Source organism: Lemur catta, chromosome 1 (genome assembly GCF_020740605.2).
Source record: "Lemur catta isolate mLemCat1 chromosome 1, mLemCat1.pri, whole genome shotgun sequence".
NCBI lineage: Eukaryota > Metazoa > Chordata > Mammalia > Primates > Lemuridae > Lemur > Lemur catta.
In genome coordinates this window covers 103,637,873-103,654,087 of record NC_059128.1, presented here as the reverse complement: position 1 = coordinate 103,654,087, position 16,215 = coordinate 103,637,873, and the positions used below count along the sequence as shown (strand labels likewise).

Genomic DNA, 16,215 nt, shown 5'->3' with positions numbered 1-16,215 from the left:
GAGAGCGGAGAGCGGCCGGGGTCCTGCCTGCGCCCGCGGCCGGGACGCGCGCCGGCGACCAGGAAGCGCCCGCACGGCGCGGGGCGGCCGGCATGGCGGGGCCGGCGTGGGGGCCGCCGCGCGTGGACGGCTTCATCCTCACCGAGCGCCTGGGCAGCGGCACGTACGCCACGGTGTACAAGGCCTACGCCAAGGTGGGTGTGGGCGCTCGCCTGGCCCGGCAAACCCACGGGGGTGCCGGCTGGGGAGACACGGACGGCTGGGGACGGCGGGAGCAGCTAGGGCCCGGCCGCCCGCCCCGCCCGCTCTGACTCGGTGGAGGAGCGGACCGCCTCTCTCAGATCGCAAAAGCAAACACACCTACACACACCTGTTCTGTCTGGAGGGTCGATGGGGCCTTGGTGTCAGTGGCCAAAGAACAGGCTTAAAACGGAGGCCACCAGGTGGGCTGGGAGGAGTCTGGGACTGGGCTCTAGAAGGCGGGACCCAGTTAGGAGGCAGAGTGGGCAGTTCTAGAACAATGAGGTGGCATGCCTCTGCGGGGCACTCTAGAATGCAGCGGAGCAGGCTGTGTGGCAGAGGGTTGGAGAATGCCAGGCTGGCTTGGGAAGCCGGGATTCCAGAATCCAGGTGCCTCATTGGGCTGCGAAGGGAAGCTGGGAAGCCTGGATGCTGGCGTGGGGTGGGCATGGGCCCTGGCCCCCTCGAGGCAGAGCCTCCAAATCCTGTCCCCCCAGAAGGATACTCGTGAGGTAGTAGCCATAAAGTGTGTGGCCAAGAAAAGTCTGAACAAGGCGTCAGTGGAAAACCTCCTGACTGAGATCGAGATCCTGAAGGGCATTCGACACCCCCACATTGTGCAGCTGAAGGACTTCCAGGTGCGGGCCGGGGTGGGTGGGGCTACTCCCAAAGGAGGCTGGAGGAGGGACACTGTCTTCAGGCTGTCTACCTTTAACCACAGTGGGACAGTGACAACATCTACCTCATCATGGAGTTCTGCGCAGGGGGTGACCTGTCTCGCTTCATCCATACCCGTAGGATTCTGCCTGAGAAGGTGGCTCGTGTCTTCATGCAACAATTGGGTAAAAGCCTCTGACCCCAGCCCGACACCTTCCCATGTTCTCTGCACAGGCTTAGAGCCTCGGCACACTTCGCTGTTGCCTCCTTGGGCTTTGAGGGCCGTGTCTTTCTCTTGTGGCTGTCCTTATCTAAGGACGCCATGAGAGAGACGAGGGAGGAGCCCCGCCTGTGCAGAGTTCAGGTTTCCACGGTGTGGAAAGGACCTTGTGGAACATTCCAGGGCCAAGTGGGTAGGACCCAGTGCAGTGCTAATGAAAAGAGCAAGATCCTAAAGGGCTGGGGCATCCAGGGAAGCTTCTGGAGGAGGGGAGACTTGTGAAGGGACAGAGGGGAGGAAGATGGACACTCTGGGCAGGGCGGCACACTCTTCGAAGTGGCGGGAGCCTGGTGCTTATATGTAAAGCATTCTGTGGACCAGCCAGGCGGGAGCTGGGGTTGGACAGGCTGGAAGAGGCGGATAGAGGCCTGGGGAGGCGAGAGGCAAGCGGAGACTGGACTGTTGTGACCTCTATTTCTGCATGGGTCCCGCTCCCCAGCCAGTGCCCTGCAGTTTCTGCATGAACGGAATATCTCTCACCTGGATCTGAAGCCACAGAACATTCTGCTGAGCTCCTTGGAGAAGCCCCACCTGAAACTGGCAGGTGTGAGTCTGGAACAGCAGGGGTGAGGTTTGGAGAGTGCATGTGTAGGGGCCTCCCTCTTCCTGGGCTTACTCAGCAGCCCTGGTTCTCATGGAGTCCTCTGTTGAGTCATCAAACAGTAATAGGCTGGGAGATCCGGGAATGGGCCCTGTCACTAAAAGGTAGGAGCTTTCTCAGGCCATCCACACTCAAGTCTAGCAGCCTAATGGGTGGAGTTAGGGCTGTCTGTGGCCAAAGTTGGTACTGTGTGTCCAGGTTTTGGGCTCAGTCTGGGAACGGTGCCCGGGTTCCTTGTGGACCAGCATCACAAATCAGTCCGTGATCAGGGACAGGACTTGGTCAGTCATCAGGATTGGGGCTCTACTGTGACTTTGTCTGTGGCAGCACAGGAGGGTGTGTGGTAGGGGAGGTGGCGGTTGCTGACCCCTGATGAGATTTGAACAAGACTTGATGCTGGAGGCCAGAGAACGTGGTATAACCTAAGCCTGGGGACAGTGAGAAGGTGGGGACCCTTGTCCGCATAGCTGGTATGATCGGATGGGCTTCCTGGGGAAAAGATGCCCAGGGAGCTGCACAGGATGGGTAGGGTTTACAGCCATGGAGGGAGGTCTAGGAGGGTGTTCCAGGCTAATACTGAGCACAGACGAGGAGGCAGGGTTGACCCTGGTGTGTCTGGGGGGTGGGGAAGAGCCCAGGCTGAGACGTCACAGGCCAGGCGTGGAAGCAGCTGGAATTTGAGCCCCGCTGTCTGGCCTCTTGCCTGCAGACTTTGGCTTTGCACAGCACATGTCCCCATGGGATGAGAAGCACGTGCTCCGTGGCTCCCCGCTCTACATGGCCCCCGAGATGGTGTGTCAGCGACAGTACGACGCCCGCGTGGACCTCTGGTCCGTGGGGGTCATCCTATATGGTGAGACCTCTTTTCCCTGCCCCTCACCCCGAGGCCTGGCCTCTGCGTCCTCAGGCAGGGCTTCTCTGGGCCGCTCCTGGAGGGTTCTAGTGAGGACTCGGACTGTACCGGCTCTGAGGGGTGTCAGGCCCCCTCCCCAGGAGAGGGCCAGGCCAGGTTGACCCCATCCCCTCCCAGCCTCCCCTCTGCCTCCCTTCCACAGAAGCCCTCTTCGGGCAGCCCCCCTTTGCCTCCAGGTCCTTCTCAGAGCTGGAGGAGAAGATCCGCAGCACCCGGGTCGTCGAGGTGGGTCTGGCAGGGCCTAGCGACCGTGGGGACAGAGGGAGCCAGGGCCCTGAGGTTTCAGACACACTCTGCCTGCGCAGACCGGAGTGTGGGCGCCACACCGCCTTCATGGCAGTGGGGTATGCTCGGGACCGGAAGTCCCAGGGACTCTGGTCAGCCCACGACAGGCAGCAAAGGGCCCGCCCCACAGACCGCTTGGCAGGCCCCTGTGGGAGAAGAGCAAGGCAGAACCGACTCAGCCTTCGCAGGGGCGCGGTCCAGGGAGGGGCATCAGCACCCTGCACGGGGTTCTCCAGCAGTTGGGCCCAGTGAGCGTGTGGCAGGCGCCCGGGGAAGGGGCCTGGCTCGCCGCTGGCACCCACGCCTGCACCCACCCCGTTCCTCCTGGGCTGCATATTCTTCCCGTTAGACATGTATCTCTGGGCTTTCTGACAGAACCCTGGGCTGGGGTCCGTGGCGTTGGAGCCCAGTGTGACCTGCCACCCCTCCTCCTCCCCCCACCCGCACAGCTCCCCCTGCGGCCCTTGCTGTCCCAAGACTGCCGGGACCTGCTGCAACGGCTCCTGGAGCGGGACCCCAGCCGTCGCATCTCCTTCCAGGACTTCTTCGCTCACCCCTGGGTGGACCTGGAGCACATGCCCAGTGGGGAAAGCCTGGCAAAAGCAGTGAGCAGGGCCGTGGAGACCCGCTGGGCTGGGCTGGGGGTCTCATCTGCCGCCTTTGGTGGTGATGGGTGATTCACCCAGCAGAGGCAGAGGGTGGGCTCGGGGCAGCTGACCTTCTTCCAGCTGGGGGAGCTGGGGAGGTGGCCTGACTCCTGGTCTGCCTGGTCCCCAGACCGCCCTGGTGGTGCAGGCTGTGAAGAAGGACCAGGAGGGGGACGCAGCGGCCGCTTTGTCCCTCTACTGCAAGGCTCTGGACTTCTTCGTGCCCGCCCTGCACTGTGAGTCCCAGGCTGTGCCGGGAGCCCCTGGGTGCACAGGCGAGTCATCTGTAGCTGCGGTGGAGGGAGTCTGGGAGCTCCCCATCCAGAGTTTTGCAGGAGACAAAGCCGCGTAAACCTGGAACTTGATGTTTTGGGGGATTCCAGAGGGTTTGGGTGGGGCAGGGGTCCCCCCAGACTCCTCATGTAAACCCCACCTTCTGCAGATGAAGTGGATGCCCAGCGGAAGGAGGCGATTAAGGCAAAGGTGGGTGGGTCAAGTCCCCATAAGGACATGAGTGAGGGGAGGGCTCTCGCAGAATCGGAGCTTCCTGTCCTGAAACACGCGTAGAGCTGGGAAGGTGGCAGGCCATCCTCATATGACCCCTGACGTGGTTATAGCTTGGGGCAGTCACGGAGGACCCAGAGGGAGAACTTGGCAGTGGGTGCTGGTGGGGGAGGCGGGTGGGACGCCCCCTCCTCAGGTCCCTTTCCCTCCCGTAGGTGGGGCAGTACGTGTCCCGGGCTGAGGAGCTCAAGGCCATCGTCTCCTCCTCTAATCGGGCCCTGCTTAGGCAGGGGACGTCTGCGCGAGACCTGCTCAGAGGTAGGCTCCAGCTCCTGGCTGGCCCGCCAGGCCCCCAGCAAACCTCCCTCCAGCCTGACACGGAGGCAGGTCGGGCTAGGCCTCCTGTGAGGACAGGACGGGCTGCTTCCCTCCCCTGAGCGTGTGCCCCTCATCTCAGAGATGGCCCGGGACAAGCCACGCCTCTCAGCTGCCCTGGAAGTGGCTTCGGCTGCCATGGCCAAGGTTGGTGTCAGTGGGAGGGGTCCTGGGGGGCAGGGAGGGGTTCAGCTCATGACCCTGAACCACCTGGTGTCCCTGTGGCTGCAGGAAGAGGAAGCTGGCGGGGAGCAGGACGCCCTGGACCTGTACCAGCACAGCCTGGGGGAGCTGCTGCTGCTGCTGGCAGGTGAGCCCCTCACCACAGCCCGCTGGGCCCTCGGCTGCCCTGCGCTCACCACACGCCCTCTCTTTTCAGCGGAGCCCTCAGGGCGCAGGCGGGAGCTGCTTCATACCGAGGTACCCACCGGTGATGAGAGGGTCAGGGGGCTTCCTCTTCCCCTTTTACTCTGCTTGGTCTGGGGGGACCTCCTTGGCTTCCCTCTGGAATCCTCTACCCTCAGGGTGTTCTAGGCCTAGGAGTGAGACCATTAGGGCCAGGGCGCTCAGATCAGGGCCGTGGAGGATCTGGGGACCCAGCAGAGAGTCTGCTGGGCTGCTGCAGTCGGGAGGGCTTCCTGGAGGAAGGAGCAGGCGAGGGACTGGAGGGGAGGTGGTTCTGATGGGGCAGGGCATTCTGGGAGCCTTTGGGGTGAGGAGGAGTTCAGTTGGAAGCCCACACACACCCAAGGGCGTGTCTTCCCTCGGCAGGTGCAGAACCTCATGACTCGGGCTGAATACCTGAAGGAGCAGGTCAAGGTGGGCATGTGGGGGGCCATGTTGGGGCAAGGGTTTCTGCTCCTCTCTGTGTGTAGCTGTCTGCCCCTGTCTCCATCTGAAGGCCTCTCCGTCCCTGTGTCTGTCTCACCCATTGTGCCGTCTTGATGTCCCACAGATGCGGGAGTCTCGCTGGGAAGCAGAGACCATGGACAGAGAGGGGCTGTCAGAGTCTGTTCGTAGCTGTGAGTCCTGCCTGGGTCTGACCCCCATCCAAGGGAGGGTAAGAGCTGGGGCGGCCCTGGACTCTGCTGTTCTGCCAGACCTGTGACTGACCCTCCCTTACCCCTCTGTAGCATGTACCCTGCAGTGACCCCAGAGGACGGCTGGACAGACCACGAGCCGCCTGGACTGGAGGGGTGACCAACCCAGGCTGATGCCCCAAATTAAGTGGCCCTCTGCAGCCCTGGGGAGCAGGCTTCCCAGATGGCTATCTCTGGGACCCCCACGTCCTGGGTCCTCAGCCTCCCTCGGGTTACTGTGTACCCCACAGAGGGACTGACGGCCCATGCTGTGTGCTGGGAGCCCTGGGCCCGGGCCCGGGGGCAGGGGCACGACTCTGGGAGAACAGTGTTTCTTTCATGAGACCTTCGTTACTTGGTGGTTGCTGGTCCCGTGCCTGTTGATTTCGGGCACGAAGCCGTCTATCACTTTTTTGCTCTGAGAAGAGGGCAAGGGCCCCTGCAGGGCACGCCTACTCTTGCCCGCTCCCTGCCAGCAGGCACCCGGGCCCTGGGCCCACCCTTCCTGGGAGCCCTTATTCCAACTCACCACCCTCCTTGCACTGGAATGGGACACTCCAAGACCCCTCAGGGACCACCCAGCCCACAGTACGTACCCAGCCCCACGGAACTCGCCAGTCTTCTGGGCGCTCACATCTGCCCCCCATCTCAGTACTTTAACTTAATCCTTCAAGCATGACAATGATACCCTTTCTAGGGGTGGGGCAAATTTGGGAACCTCATGCCTTTTTCCTGCCCTGGCCTGGGGAATACGGGGCAGGGGTCCTCAATCCTCATCCCTCCCACCTCCGTTCCTCTCTGGGAACACACCGCCCTGACCGCAGAGCGGCCTTGTGCTGGAGTGGGCCTGGGAGGGGACGCTTGGGGACTGCCATCAGGCTGCAGGGGCCCCAGTCCGGTTACCCAGTTCTAGGCCTGACACTGCCACCACCCCAGCGTGTGACCCTGGGCAAGCCCCTTCCCCTTTCTGGGCCTGGGCCCCCCGTCTCTGCGGTGGGGCTGCTGTTCCCCACAGCCCACAGCACGGGCGCTTCAGAGGCCAGAGTGAGTTGAACCTGGAGGAGAGTGTGCACTCCTGGAGATACTTGAGGGTTTCTTTTCAATAATCAGAGAGGGTGTTGGTGACTTCTAACCCTTCTGCCCTTAAATGCCTCCTTGAGGCGAGCGTTTGTCCTCCCTATAGGAGGCTGCGTGTGACGAGTGTCATTCATTGTTTCTCTATTAAATTATTTTCTCTACTTGTGCATCTCTTCTTGCTCTCAGAAAAACAGAAAGGTAGCTGCTGTTCACAGGCTGGGGCGGGAAGGGCCACAGCAAAGGCTGGGGAGCCCCAGGGAAGGTTGGGGGGGTCATGGGATGTGGCGCTGGAGGGCGATGGCCACATCTGCCTCCTGCCCTGGTCCCTGGACCCAGGAGAGTCAGGCTGCCCAGCGGAGCCATTCCGCCACCACCCAGGGAGCTGGGGGGTGGAGAGCACAGGCCTGAGAGCCAGAAAAGGCTCTTTCCCTCTTTGCAGGAGTGCAGTCTAAAATGCTCTGCCCCAGGCAGGGTCCCCTGGCCTCCCACTCCCTTAGCCTGGGCCAGAGAGTGAGCAGTGAGCCCGACTGGGGAAGAGGGCATCATTCGGGGTGTCATGTTTATACCCAACCCCAGTGACCCCCAAGCTGGGATCATTTCCGGCAGGCTCTGTGCCCTGGCCTCCCTCCCCTGTCCCCACATCCTTCCCAGGTATCAGTCTGACCAGCACCTGTTGGGAACATCCCTGGGGACTCAGAGGAGGTAGCACATCCCCAGGCAGCCAGCGAGGGACCACCAGGGTGCTCAGTCCCCCAGGGCACATCAGAGGGCTTCCGATCCCAGGAGGGGAACAGACACGGGAAGAAATTCATCTCCCTGAAGCCCGAGCCGCTGCGGCGCAGTGGGGGCCCGTCGAGCAGCATCTTGCTCCGTAACGGGAGCATGAGGCTAAGTGCCCCGGGTGAATTTGTAGCGAGCCTGTCAGACAGTAAGATTCAGTAAAATGTTACTTTCAGATCTAGGGAGAGAGACGTACTTCAGATTATCTGGAAATAGGCTGGACAAGGAAGCCCCCATGCAGGAAGTGAGGGGAAGGAAAGAGGATGGATGGGTCCGGCTGGGGGGGCGGAAGTTAGAAGGTGGAAGATGATTGAAGTGCAGGATGACGGGAGGGAGTGTGGGCCCACAGGCCTGATTGTTTGCGAGAGCTGCAAAGCCGGCTCAGAACGGGCCTGGTGAGGCGTGGGCCCCAAGTGGGGACAGGCTGGTGGGGGAGCCCCTAGGAAGGCCCCCTTCCTGGGCAGAGCATTCTGGTGGCCTCTAGGCCAGGCCGCCTGCCCAGGAGGGAGGCAGCCCAGTGGGAGGCCGGGGCCCGGGAGGAGGGGCTGTCAACACAGGGCTCTCTCCTAACCTAGGGGCCTGTGGGGAACGTGCAAGTCCACTTTTCAAAAAATATGTTTTTCCTCTTAGGAACAAGAGTTGTTTCCACCTCTCACCTTCAACACTTTGAAAGTATCCAGAGCAGGGTAGATCCCCCCCCAGCAATGTTCAGGGGCCCCCAGTCCTGTCTTTCCCCCCTCCACTCAGTCACCCGAGCTCAGAGCCCGCACCCGGGCCTGGGCCTCTCTGTTGCCCATGGCGCCAGCCCTACGAGCAGCAGATGGCCTCTGGAGCACACTGGGGGACCCAGCTGTCCCTGCGCCCAGTCTGCCCCTTCTTCAGCCTACTGGGGATACAGGAAAAGACATAGAATTTTGTTCCTGCAGGAGGTCATCTGGAAGGGGTCTTGTCCCCAGAGGCCAGGTTGCTGTCCCCAACCTCCCTGAGAGGGAGATGGGCCAACACTGAGGAGGGAAGGGGCACATCAGTGACCGCTGGCCCCAGAGTAGCTCACGCCCACACCTATGCATTCGAAATCCCGCAGACACATAGGAACGGGGAAGCCAGGCACAAGCTCACAGACCCTGCGGGTCCCGCAGGGACACATGCTTGCGATCACTCACACAAAGGCACAGCTCTTGCTGAGTGAGGCTGAGCAGCCTCAACAATGCTGCTGCCCCTGGCCCCGGGCGGCCACCCTGGCTCCCCTGCCCTCCCCAAGCCTCACGCAGCCTGGGAACAGCTCTGCCCAGCAGCGGGCTCTGTGGCTCTCACCCCCGGTCCAGCCTCGGGTCTGCAGTGACAGGACAGAAGCTCCACCTCACAGGGCTGAGCATCAGCTGGGTCAATAGGCCTGTCAGCCACTCAGCTCAGCAAAGGAACATGCCCCAGATGTCCCCAGTGCCTGCCTGGGGCCTCCAGGGTCTGAGGAGGAACCATCTGGCTATTGAGGGAAAGGGAGATCCTCTGTGCTCCAAGCCCTGGTCACCGCCTAGACTCCTCCCTGGGGACCAGCTGGCCTCAGGAGAGTCACTTATTCTCTCTACACCTCTCTTCCCGCTGGGAACTGGGCCGGAGCTGTCTGGGTGGGGGGAGGCAGGAGAAGGTGCTGCAGGCTCCCTGGGCAGGGGCTCCCTGAAATCCTTCGCACTGGGGAGCCAGAGCCCCAAGGGCGAGCCGGGTGGGGGACAGGCCAGGCAGCTGTCCTCCCCCAGCCCTGCAGGAGTATGCGTTGGTGCTTCCTGTATCTTCAGACTGCCTGCAAGGGGAAGAAGAAAGAAGGAGGGAGGGAGGGAGAGAGGAGGGGCCGGAGCATCAGAGTCCAAACTGTGGTGCACAAATGCTGGGGTTTTCAGCCCCGTGAAATGGGAAGTTTGGGTGCCAGTGGCTTTGTGGCCTTCCTGTCACACTAGGAGGGTGGACCAGTCATGGAGCACATGATTGCCCAGAGACGAGAGCAGGACAGGAAGAGTGGCACGGATGTCCCCAGGGCCTGGGGGCTGGCAGGGGGGGCAGGCGCAGAAGAGGGGCTCCAGGGGGACAGGCCCACGCCAGCTGAGGGCGTGGTGCCGCACAGGCTCGGAACCAGGAACGAGGCAGAAGCTGAGGGGACACAGATGAGAGGGGCACAGGCTGGCGGACAGGGCGAGGAAGAGGGGAGGCCAACAGAGCTGGGAGCCCCCAGCCCATCTCTGCCTGGGTCTGGAACGGGCTCCTTCTGCCCCAGAACCACCTCCGCCTCATTCCAGGGACAGTGCAGACGGTCAGGGCTTCTCGAGGTTCCATTCTCAGGCTGAGCGGGGAGCAGGTGTGGGGGCTCAGCCCTCCCCAGTCCCTGACCCCAGGCCCCAGCCAGCCCTGCTTTGACAGGGTTCACTGAGTGCTGCCTCTCAGCCCCCCGCTGCTGCCACCCTGCCTCTCCCTCTCGGCCCTGCATGCGCTGAGGGAGAAGGGGTCTGTCCAATCCCATTAGGCGGAAGGCCCCGGAGGGTGGAGTGCTGACGTGGGCCCCGCTGCTGACGCCGAGGCCGCCCATGCCCCCACGCCCTCAGCCTGGGGCTTGGCATGGGTCTCCTCCAGCTGAGAAGGGCAGGAGGCAGCCCGGGGACAGCTCAGAGGCCCAGGCCCCTTCCCTGGATGCTCAAGAGAGTGAAGCCAAGTGTGACAGCCCAGGCAGCAGCCCCAGTCCTGGCCTGGGTCCCTCCCTGCCCTCTACCCGGCCTGCCCCACATTACCTACCAAACAGGTTTATGTTCTTTGCTCTTATTTTACAAAGGAGACCTCCTGGAAACGTTGCCCTTGCGACCAAACGCTTGGATGTCTGTTCCTGCTGCAGCTCCTGGCTGGACTCCCCCCGCAGGCCAGCGCCTGGGCAGCAGGCCAGGGACCCAGACCCCACGGGGGCAGGGGGAGCACCCAGGGTTGGCTTGTAGCACCTTCTTCCAGCCCAGGCCCCCGGGATGACCTGCTTGGGAACTTCCGGCTGGTTTCCTGCACAAACCCCCCTGCCACAGGCAAGCTGGATGAGATGTGGGCTCTTCATTTTCTTAAAGAATGAGTCACCATTTATTGATATGGTCTGTCACATGCCAAGGGCTTTATATATGGTCACCCTCTGAAACATCATTATTATTGTTCATTGTTGGGGGGGGTTGTGGAACTCTTCATTTTACAGGGAGGAAACAGGCTCAGAGAGGGAAAGGACCTGCTCACAGTCACACAGCAGTGCCGGGCTGGAATGCAGTTGCTCTGCCTTCTTTTTGTTACATCTTCCATCTCCAAGGCGAGGGTGTGTAGGCACAGGTGCCGGAGACAGCCCCGTGGTCTCAGTACTGCCCCCTGTACACGGCGTCCTGCTGGCTGCCACATCTTCCTCAAAGCCCAGATCTACGTCATATGGCCCCAGACCCCGCCCTCGCCCAGGGCCCTGAGAGGATAGAACTCGAGCATCTTACGGATGGAGCCAGAAACGGTTCCACAAAAGACACTTCCACTCCTAGCACTGGGTGTCCCCTCCCTCCCGTGAAGCTGTGGGTGAGAAGCTAAAGGACACCCCTCCCTGGCAGGCTCAGGGGGTCAGTAAGATGTGGGAAGATGGGCACCGCATTTGGGGTTTTTATTTTCCACTGAGCTAGGAGAGGAGATTCCAGCTACAGAATCCAGAAGAGAGTTCTACAGGAACAGAACAGAAATTGGCTGGGCCCTGGGCCCAGAGAAGGCCTGGAGCTGCCTGGGCTACTGTTCAGTGCCAGCTTCATCCTTGGCACTCCGCGCCTCGCACGGCGTCACTCGGCTCCCAGAGCCCACAGTGGCAGCCACTGGAGGCTACGGCTGCAGCTGCTGCCCTGCCCGAGGACGGGTGCGGGCTTGGCTCTGAGAGGCCAGGGAGGCCAAGCCAGAGTCTGAGAAATTATCCAGTCTATTCCCATTTTACAGATGACAAAATGAGGCCCAGAAAGAGCAGCGGCTGTCAAGGACAATAAAGGTGGAAACTTGAACCCAGGGCTCCCGTCTGCTGAGGGCATCGCTTCTTGGTGTCTGCAGGGGCTGGGTACCGGGGGGCTGGACTTGGCGTGTGTGTCTGTGTGCGCAGGGTGCCTCTGCGGCTTACGCCTCTGCACATGCCAGAGTTCCTGTACCCTCTGTGTGTCTCTCTGTGGGTGCTCCGGTGTGCAGGGACTTGGGGCCATGGCCAGAGAGGAGTGGGCTGTGGTCTTGGAAGGCTCCAAAGGCTAAGTAGGGGGTGGGTCCTAAGGGGCAGAGTGAGGAACGGGGACTTTGGTTTCCGTGGAGAGGAAAGGACCAGAAGGCAGACTTGGGGCATGGATGAGAAGGGTTCTGGGGCTAGGGTGGGGCAAGGGACACAAAGCTCAAAATGGGGTATGGGTCCCTGGAAGTTGAGACACACTCAGCCCTCACGGGGGCTCAGCCCCCTGGTCATCCCAGTGGCCAACTCCAGGGAAGTGGTTACATGATGTGGCACTTCTCAGCTGATTGCTTGAGGTCCCCCAGGGTGGCCTGAGCCTTGTCCTTGAGTGAGCCAAGGTCCAAGCCAGGGAGGCTGGCCAGCTGCCCGAGCACCGAGGCCTTCTCCTCCTCCTCCTCCGTGTCCTCCTCAATCATCTTGGCCAGCTCCCGGGGCAGCTCCACGTCTCCACCTGCCATCTGGATCTGGCTCTCATCCGTCTCATTCTGAAGGGAAGAGGGAGTGGGGAGGGAGTGGAGGTCTGTGAGGATTGAGGGGCAGGGAGAGGCCTGGCCGGGGTCCCCGGGCCCCTAGACTCTTGGGCCCCATGTTGCAGTGTGCTCAACCCCCACCCTCACAGCCCAGGATCACGCACTGGATGGCTAGACGTGGAGCCATTGCACTTTTATCACCTCACCGCACTCTGAGATACTGAACGACTAGCGCTGCGAGGGAAGACAAAATGAAAAGACCCAGGGGACACGTTGTTACAGTCGGCGATGTTGTGTGCTGACTGCCGTTATGCTGAAGGATGTAACCAGTAACAGTGATGGCTACCATTTATCAAACACCTATTATAGGGCTGACATTGAGCTGAGTGCTCTTAATTCTTGTGATAACCCTGGGAGACAGGTATATTGGGTTTTTTTTGGTCTGTTTTTGGTTTTGGTTTTTTTGAGACAGAGTCTCACTCTGTTGCCCAGGCTAGAGTGCCGTGGCATCAGCCTAGCTCACAGCAACCTCAAACTCCTGGGCTCAAGCGATCCTCCTGCCTCAGCCTCCCAAGTAGCTGGGACTACAGGCGCCCACCACCAGGCCCAGCTAATTTTTAATATTTTTAGTAGAGACGGGGTCTTGCTCTTGCTGAGGCTGGTCTCGAACTCCTGAGCTCAAGCGAACCTGCTGCCCTTGGCCTCCCAGAGTACTAGGATTAGAGGCGTGAGCCACCATGCCTGGCCGAGACAGGTATATGGATGGTTATCTTCATTTCACAAATAAGGAAATTGAGGCTCAGATAATTTAAGCAAATAACTCACTTTAAATTTAAGTTACTTACTTTAAGTAAGTAACTTGGGGTAACTTAAATTGCCCAAGATCATACACCTAGGAAGTGGGAGAGCTAGATTCAAACTATGTCACTGATTCCAATGTCTGTGCTTTCTTTGCACAGCACCTACTGATGGCCATTGCACTCCCTGTCCCTCTGGGGGTGCCGGGCGGCTTGGGCTTTCCACTTTGTGTCCTACTCAGTTGTATTCAAGTCTTGCCTCTTCTACTGGCCTCAGAGCTCCCTGATGGCAGGAGTTTTGTCTTTTAAATGCTTAGTGCAAGCATCCGTTCCTACTGGGTTTGCAACGAGGCAGGCTTTCTGGACTGGTTTTCTCTTCAAGAGACTTCCAAAAGACCGTGCCCTGTGGCGAGTCAGAGGCAGCTGGGCGCTCAGTAAATATTTGTTGAATAAGTGAATGTGATGTTCCCATATATGATCTTTCGATTCAAGTGGAAGATCAAGGTCAGGAGTGCTATAGCATTGTACTTGTATTTTCCCCTGAGAGTCTAACACAGTTCTGGGCACACTATTCTGGGAGTGGCTTGTGCTCCTTGGGCAACAGGAGCAGCACACCTACATGCTCATCTGGCGCTGAGGTGCCCAGGGGAGCAGGGGCGCACGGGGGTCCTGAGACATACTGCCTGGCTGATGGGCCAGCCAGGGGGTACTTTGCTGCCTGTAGGCAGACTCCACACCCTGGAGGGCAGCCCGGGGTCCTGGAGCAAGTGCAAGCTCAGTATTCACAGGCTTGAGGACTAATCCCAGCTCCATCACTTACTGGCTGTATGACCATAGCCAAGTCCCTTAATCTCTCCGAGCCTCAGTTTGTAAATGTGGGTGATACCTACCGGGCAGCATTATTGGGGGGTGAGATGAGGATATGAAGGTCAAGTACCTGGCACATAGAGGGTGGGGCCTTCTCGCCCCGACCTGCCCTCCATATATGTTCAGAGGCCCCAAGAGCACTCACTCCTGCAGTAAAGTCTATTGCTTTCCAAGAGCACTCATCCCTCCAGTAAGATCTACTGCTTTCTGGGGTTGGGAGGTGGGGGTGAAGGAGAGAAGAGGCCTGGATTTGTCTCCAGAAACACAAACCTGTCAGTCCCCTGAGAACTGGGCTTCCCCTCGGTGCCAAGCCCTGGCCCTTGCCTGGGGTTGGTTAATTGTGAATGAATGAATGAATGAACAAGTGAATGAGTGAGAGAGGGAAGGCTCTAACCAAGCTCCCTGTGAGCTTACGGCTGAGAACTGCAATATCCAGAATTGGGCGAAGAAGTCCAGGGTCGGGAGCTCAGGGTCCTGGTTGCACCTTGCAGCCCTGGCCAGCTTACCTTGGGCAGCCGGTATTTGTCTCGGAAGTGGCTCCGCAACGTGGCCCGCTCTGCCTTCCTCTGCGTGAACTGCGCATCCCGCTCCATCCTGTGGGGACAGCAGGGGTGGAATCACTGCAAGGGCTGAGAGAAGCAGGGGTCTGTGAGGGAGGGTGTAAGGGGTCTTTGAGTCCTGGCAGCTGCTGCATTGGTCCCTGCGTGTGCTCAGCCTGCGTGTAGCGAGGGCTTTCTGACATGACTGACCTAGGTTAGTCTTTGCTGGCTCTCCCCATCACAGCACACTTTGTGCTCATCTCTGCACCCACCGCTGGGCTGAGCCAGGAGGGAAGGGGAGTGAGCCCATCTGGCTCTCTCTGCAGACTCTAATATTTGTCTCTAGTGGCCTCCGCCTCCATCTTTCTTTCCCTCCCTCAAAAGCTGTGTCGTGTGGGGAAAAGAATTTGAGACAAACGTGGGTTCTCCTCCCAGCTACACTACCATTTTAGGTATGTCCTTGGGTAAATCACTCACTTTCCTTTTCTGTAAAATGGGGATAAGGATTTTGCAAGTCACAAAACTGTTATCAGGATTAAGTGCAATAATGGCTCTCGGGATTTACCGCGTGCCAGGTGCTGTGCTAAAACAGTTTACATGCATTGTCACTTAATCTTCATAAGGCATACATTATGATGACCGTCTCCATTTTACAGCAGACGAAACGGAGGCACAGAAAGGTTAACTTGCCTAAAGTTACCCAGCTAATAAGAAGCAAAGGCAGGACCTGAATCCAAGTAGCCTAGCTCCAGAGTCCAGCCGCTAACTCTACTCGGGGTGCCTCTCCGTCCCAGCACTGCTGGCGCACAAGTAGGCTCAGTGTCTATGGGCACCCTCCTCTCAGGGTCTGTCTCCATGATTCTCAGCCCCTGTGGCTGCACCGCTTTCCTAAGAGCCTCAGGCTCAGAGGAGCCCCAGTTGGAAGACATAGGCAGCTGGGACCAGATCGGATTAAGGGATTACTTGTTTCGTCAGAAATGCACGTGCACCCCCTCCCCGTCCCAGGCTCTGTCGCCCCTCCCCCCGCTCCCCCTTGGCCGGAGTATGAAGCTGGAGCGGGTCCTGGGTTGGAGATGGGGTGGGTCTGGGGGCAGCCTAGAGGACACCTCCCGGACTCTCACTGTGTCCAGGAAAGTAGGGAAGCGGGGATTGGGGCCTGAGGCTGGCCCAGGGGTGGGCCCAGCGGCTGTGTGTGTGCGCGCGCGGGGGTCGGGGTGCGGGTCGTTGGAGCCAGGAAGGGATCCCACTCACTTCTCTTCCACCAGTTGCTTCTGATACTCCTCGTACTCCTCTCGGCTCATGCCCTGCGCTTCGGCCGCCGACTTGTCCCCGTCCCCCTTGTCCTCGCCGCCCCCCAGGCTCCCGGTGAGGTTCTTCAGCTGGCCGCCCACCATGGTCTTCACCATGAACGCCATGGTCTTCGCCGGCCCGGGCACGGGGCGCTGGGTGCGGCGCGCCAAGCACCGGGCACGTCCGCGCCTACTTCAGCACTAGGGCTGGCGGACAGCTCCCGCCGCGGCCCGCCCCCGCCTGGGCCCGCCCCACCTCCCCAAACCCCTCCTCACGGGGGGCGGGGGGCATGCACGGGGCTGGGCGGGCTGCACCACGTGCCCGCTCCCCTCTCCCGCCTCCCCCACGTGCCTCCTTCCACGCCAGGCTCCACTGGGCACTGCTGACAGCGGATTAGGGCCTGCGGTGGTGGGGTCGCCTCCCTGGGAAGGGGGCCGAGCTTGTACACGCCCAGAACCCTGTTCTCTACCCTCCTCCAACTTTCTCCTCTCCTGGGTCACTGATGGCCAGGATTTCAGCGGCAAGATCCGGGTAGCAGCAAGGGGTAAAAACCTGGGGCCCCCATCCC

General features: G+C 60.3%; 2 protein-coding genes across 4 annotated transcripts; one reads left to right on the top strand and one right to left on the bottom strand.

The window, feature by feature from the left end:
* Positions 1-44: 44 nt before the first annotated feature.
* Positions 45-6,819, top strand: ULK3 (unc-51 like kinase 3). Of its 3 annotated transcripts, XM_045532183.1 has the most exons (16): positions 45-194; positions 738-878; positions 962-1,082; positions 1,617-1,721; positions 2,488-2,631; positions 2,834-2,916; positions 3,426-3,581; positions 3,754-3,859; positions 4,066-4,106; positions 4,343-4,445; positions 4,585-4,649; positions 4,734-4,812; positions 4,882-4,922; positions 5,274-5,321; positions 5,458-5,524; positions 5,636-6,819. In XM_045532183.1, the coding sequence occupies exons 1-16, from the start codon at positions 93-95 to the stop codon at positions 5,650-5,652; spliced, it is 1,419 nt and encodes a 472-aa protein (XP_045388139.1). In that variant the 5' UTR covers positions 45-92; the 3' UTR covers positions 5,653-6,819. The 3 variants fall into 3 exon arrangements, with proteins under 3 accessions (XP_045388139.1, XP_045388128.1, XP_045388149.1); XM_045532172.1 differs by having other exon boundaries at positions 4,734-4,922; XM_045532193.1 differs by lacking the exon at positions 45-194 and adding an exon at positions 219-443 and having other exon boundaries at positions 4,734-4,922.
* Positions 6,820-11,821: 5,002 nt separating this feature from the next.
* On the bottom strand, positions 11,822-15,780 carry CPLX3 (complexin 3). The gene is made up of 3 exons (XM_045532163.1): positions 15,609-15,780; positions 14,325-14,412; positions 11,822-12,169 (listed from the first exon to the last, which is right to left on the bottom strand). Exons 1-3 carry the CDS (start codon positions 15,770-15,772, stop codon positions 11,945-11,947), a joined length of 477 nt encoding a protein of 158 aa, XP_045388119.1. The 5' UTR covers positions 15,773-15,780; the 3' UTR covers positions 11,822-11,944.
* Between the last annotated feature and the right edge of the window lie 435 nt (positions 15,781-16,215).

Coding starts and splice junctions, on each gene's coding strand:
- CPLX3 (XM_045532163.1), bottom strand. CDS start 15,772: ATGGCGTTCATGGTGAAGACCATGGTGGGCGGCCAGCTGAAGAACCTC. Junction 14,413..15,608: donor AAGCAACTGGTGGAAGAGAA/GTGAGTGGGATC, acceptor CTGTCCCCACAG/GATGGAGCGGGATGCGCAGT. Junction 12,170..14,324: donor ACAAATACCGGCTGCCCAAG/GTAAGCTGGCCA, acceptor TCTTCCCTTCAG/AATGAGACGGATGAGAGCCA.
- ULK3 (XM_045532172.1), top strand. CDS start 93: ATGGCGGGGCCGGCGTGGGGGCCGCCGCGCGTGGACGGCTTCATCCTC. Junction 195..737: donor TGTACAAGGCCTACGCCAAG/GTGGGTGTGGGC, acceptor CTGTCCCCCCAG/AAGGATACTCGTGAGGTAGT. Junction 1,722..2,487: donor GCCCCACCTGAAACTGGCAG/GTGTGAGTCTGG, acceptor TCTTGCCTGCAG/ACTTTGGCTTTGCACAGCAC.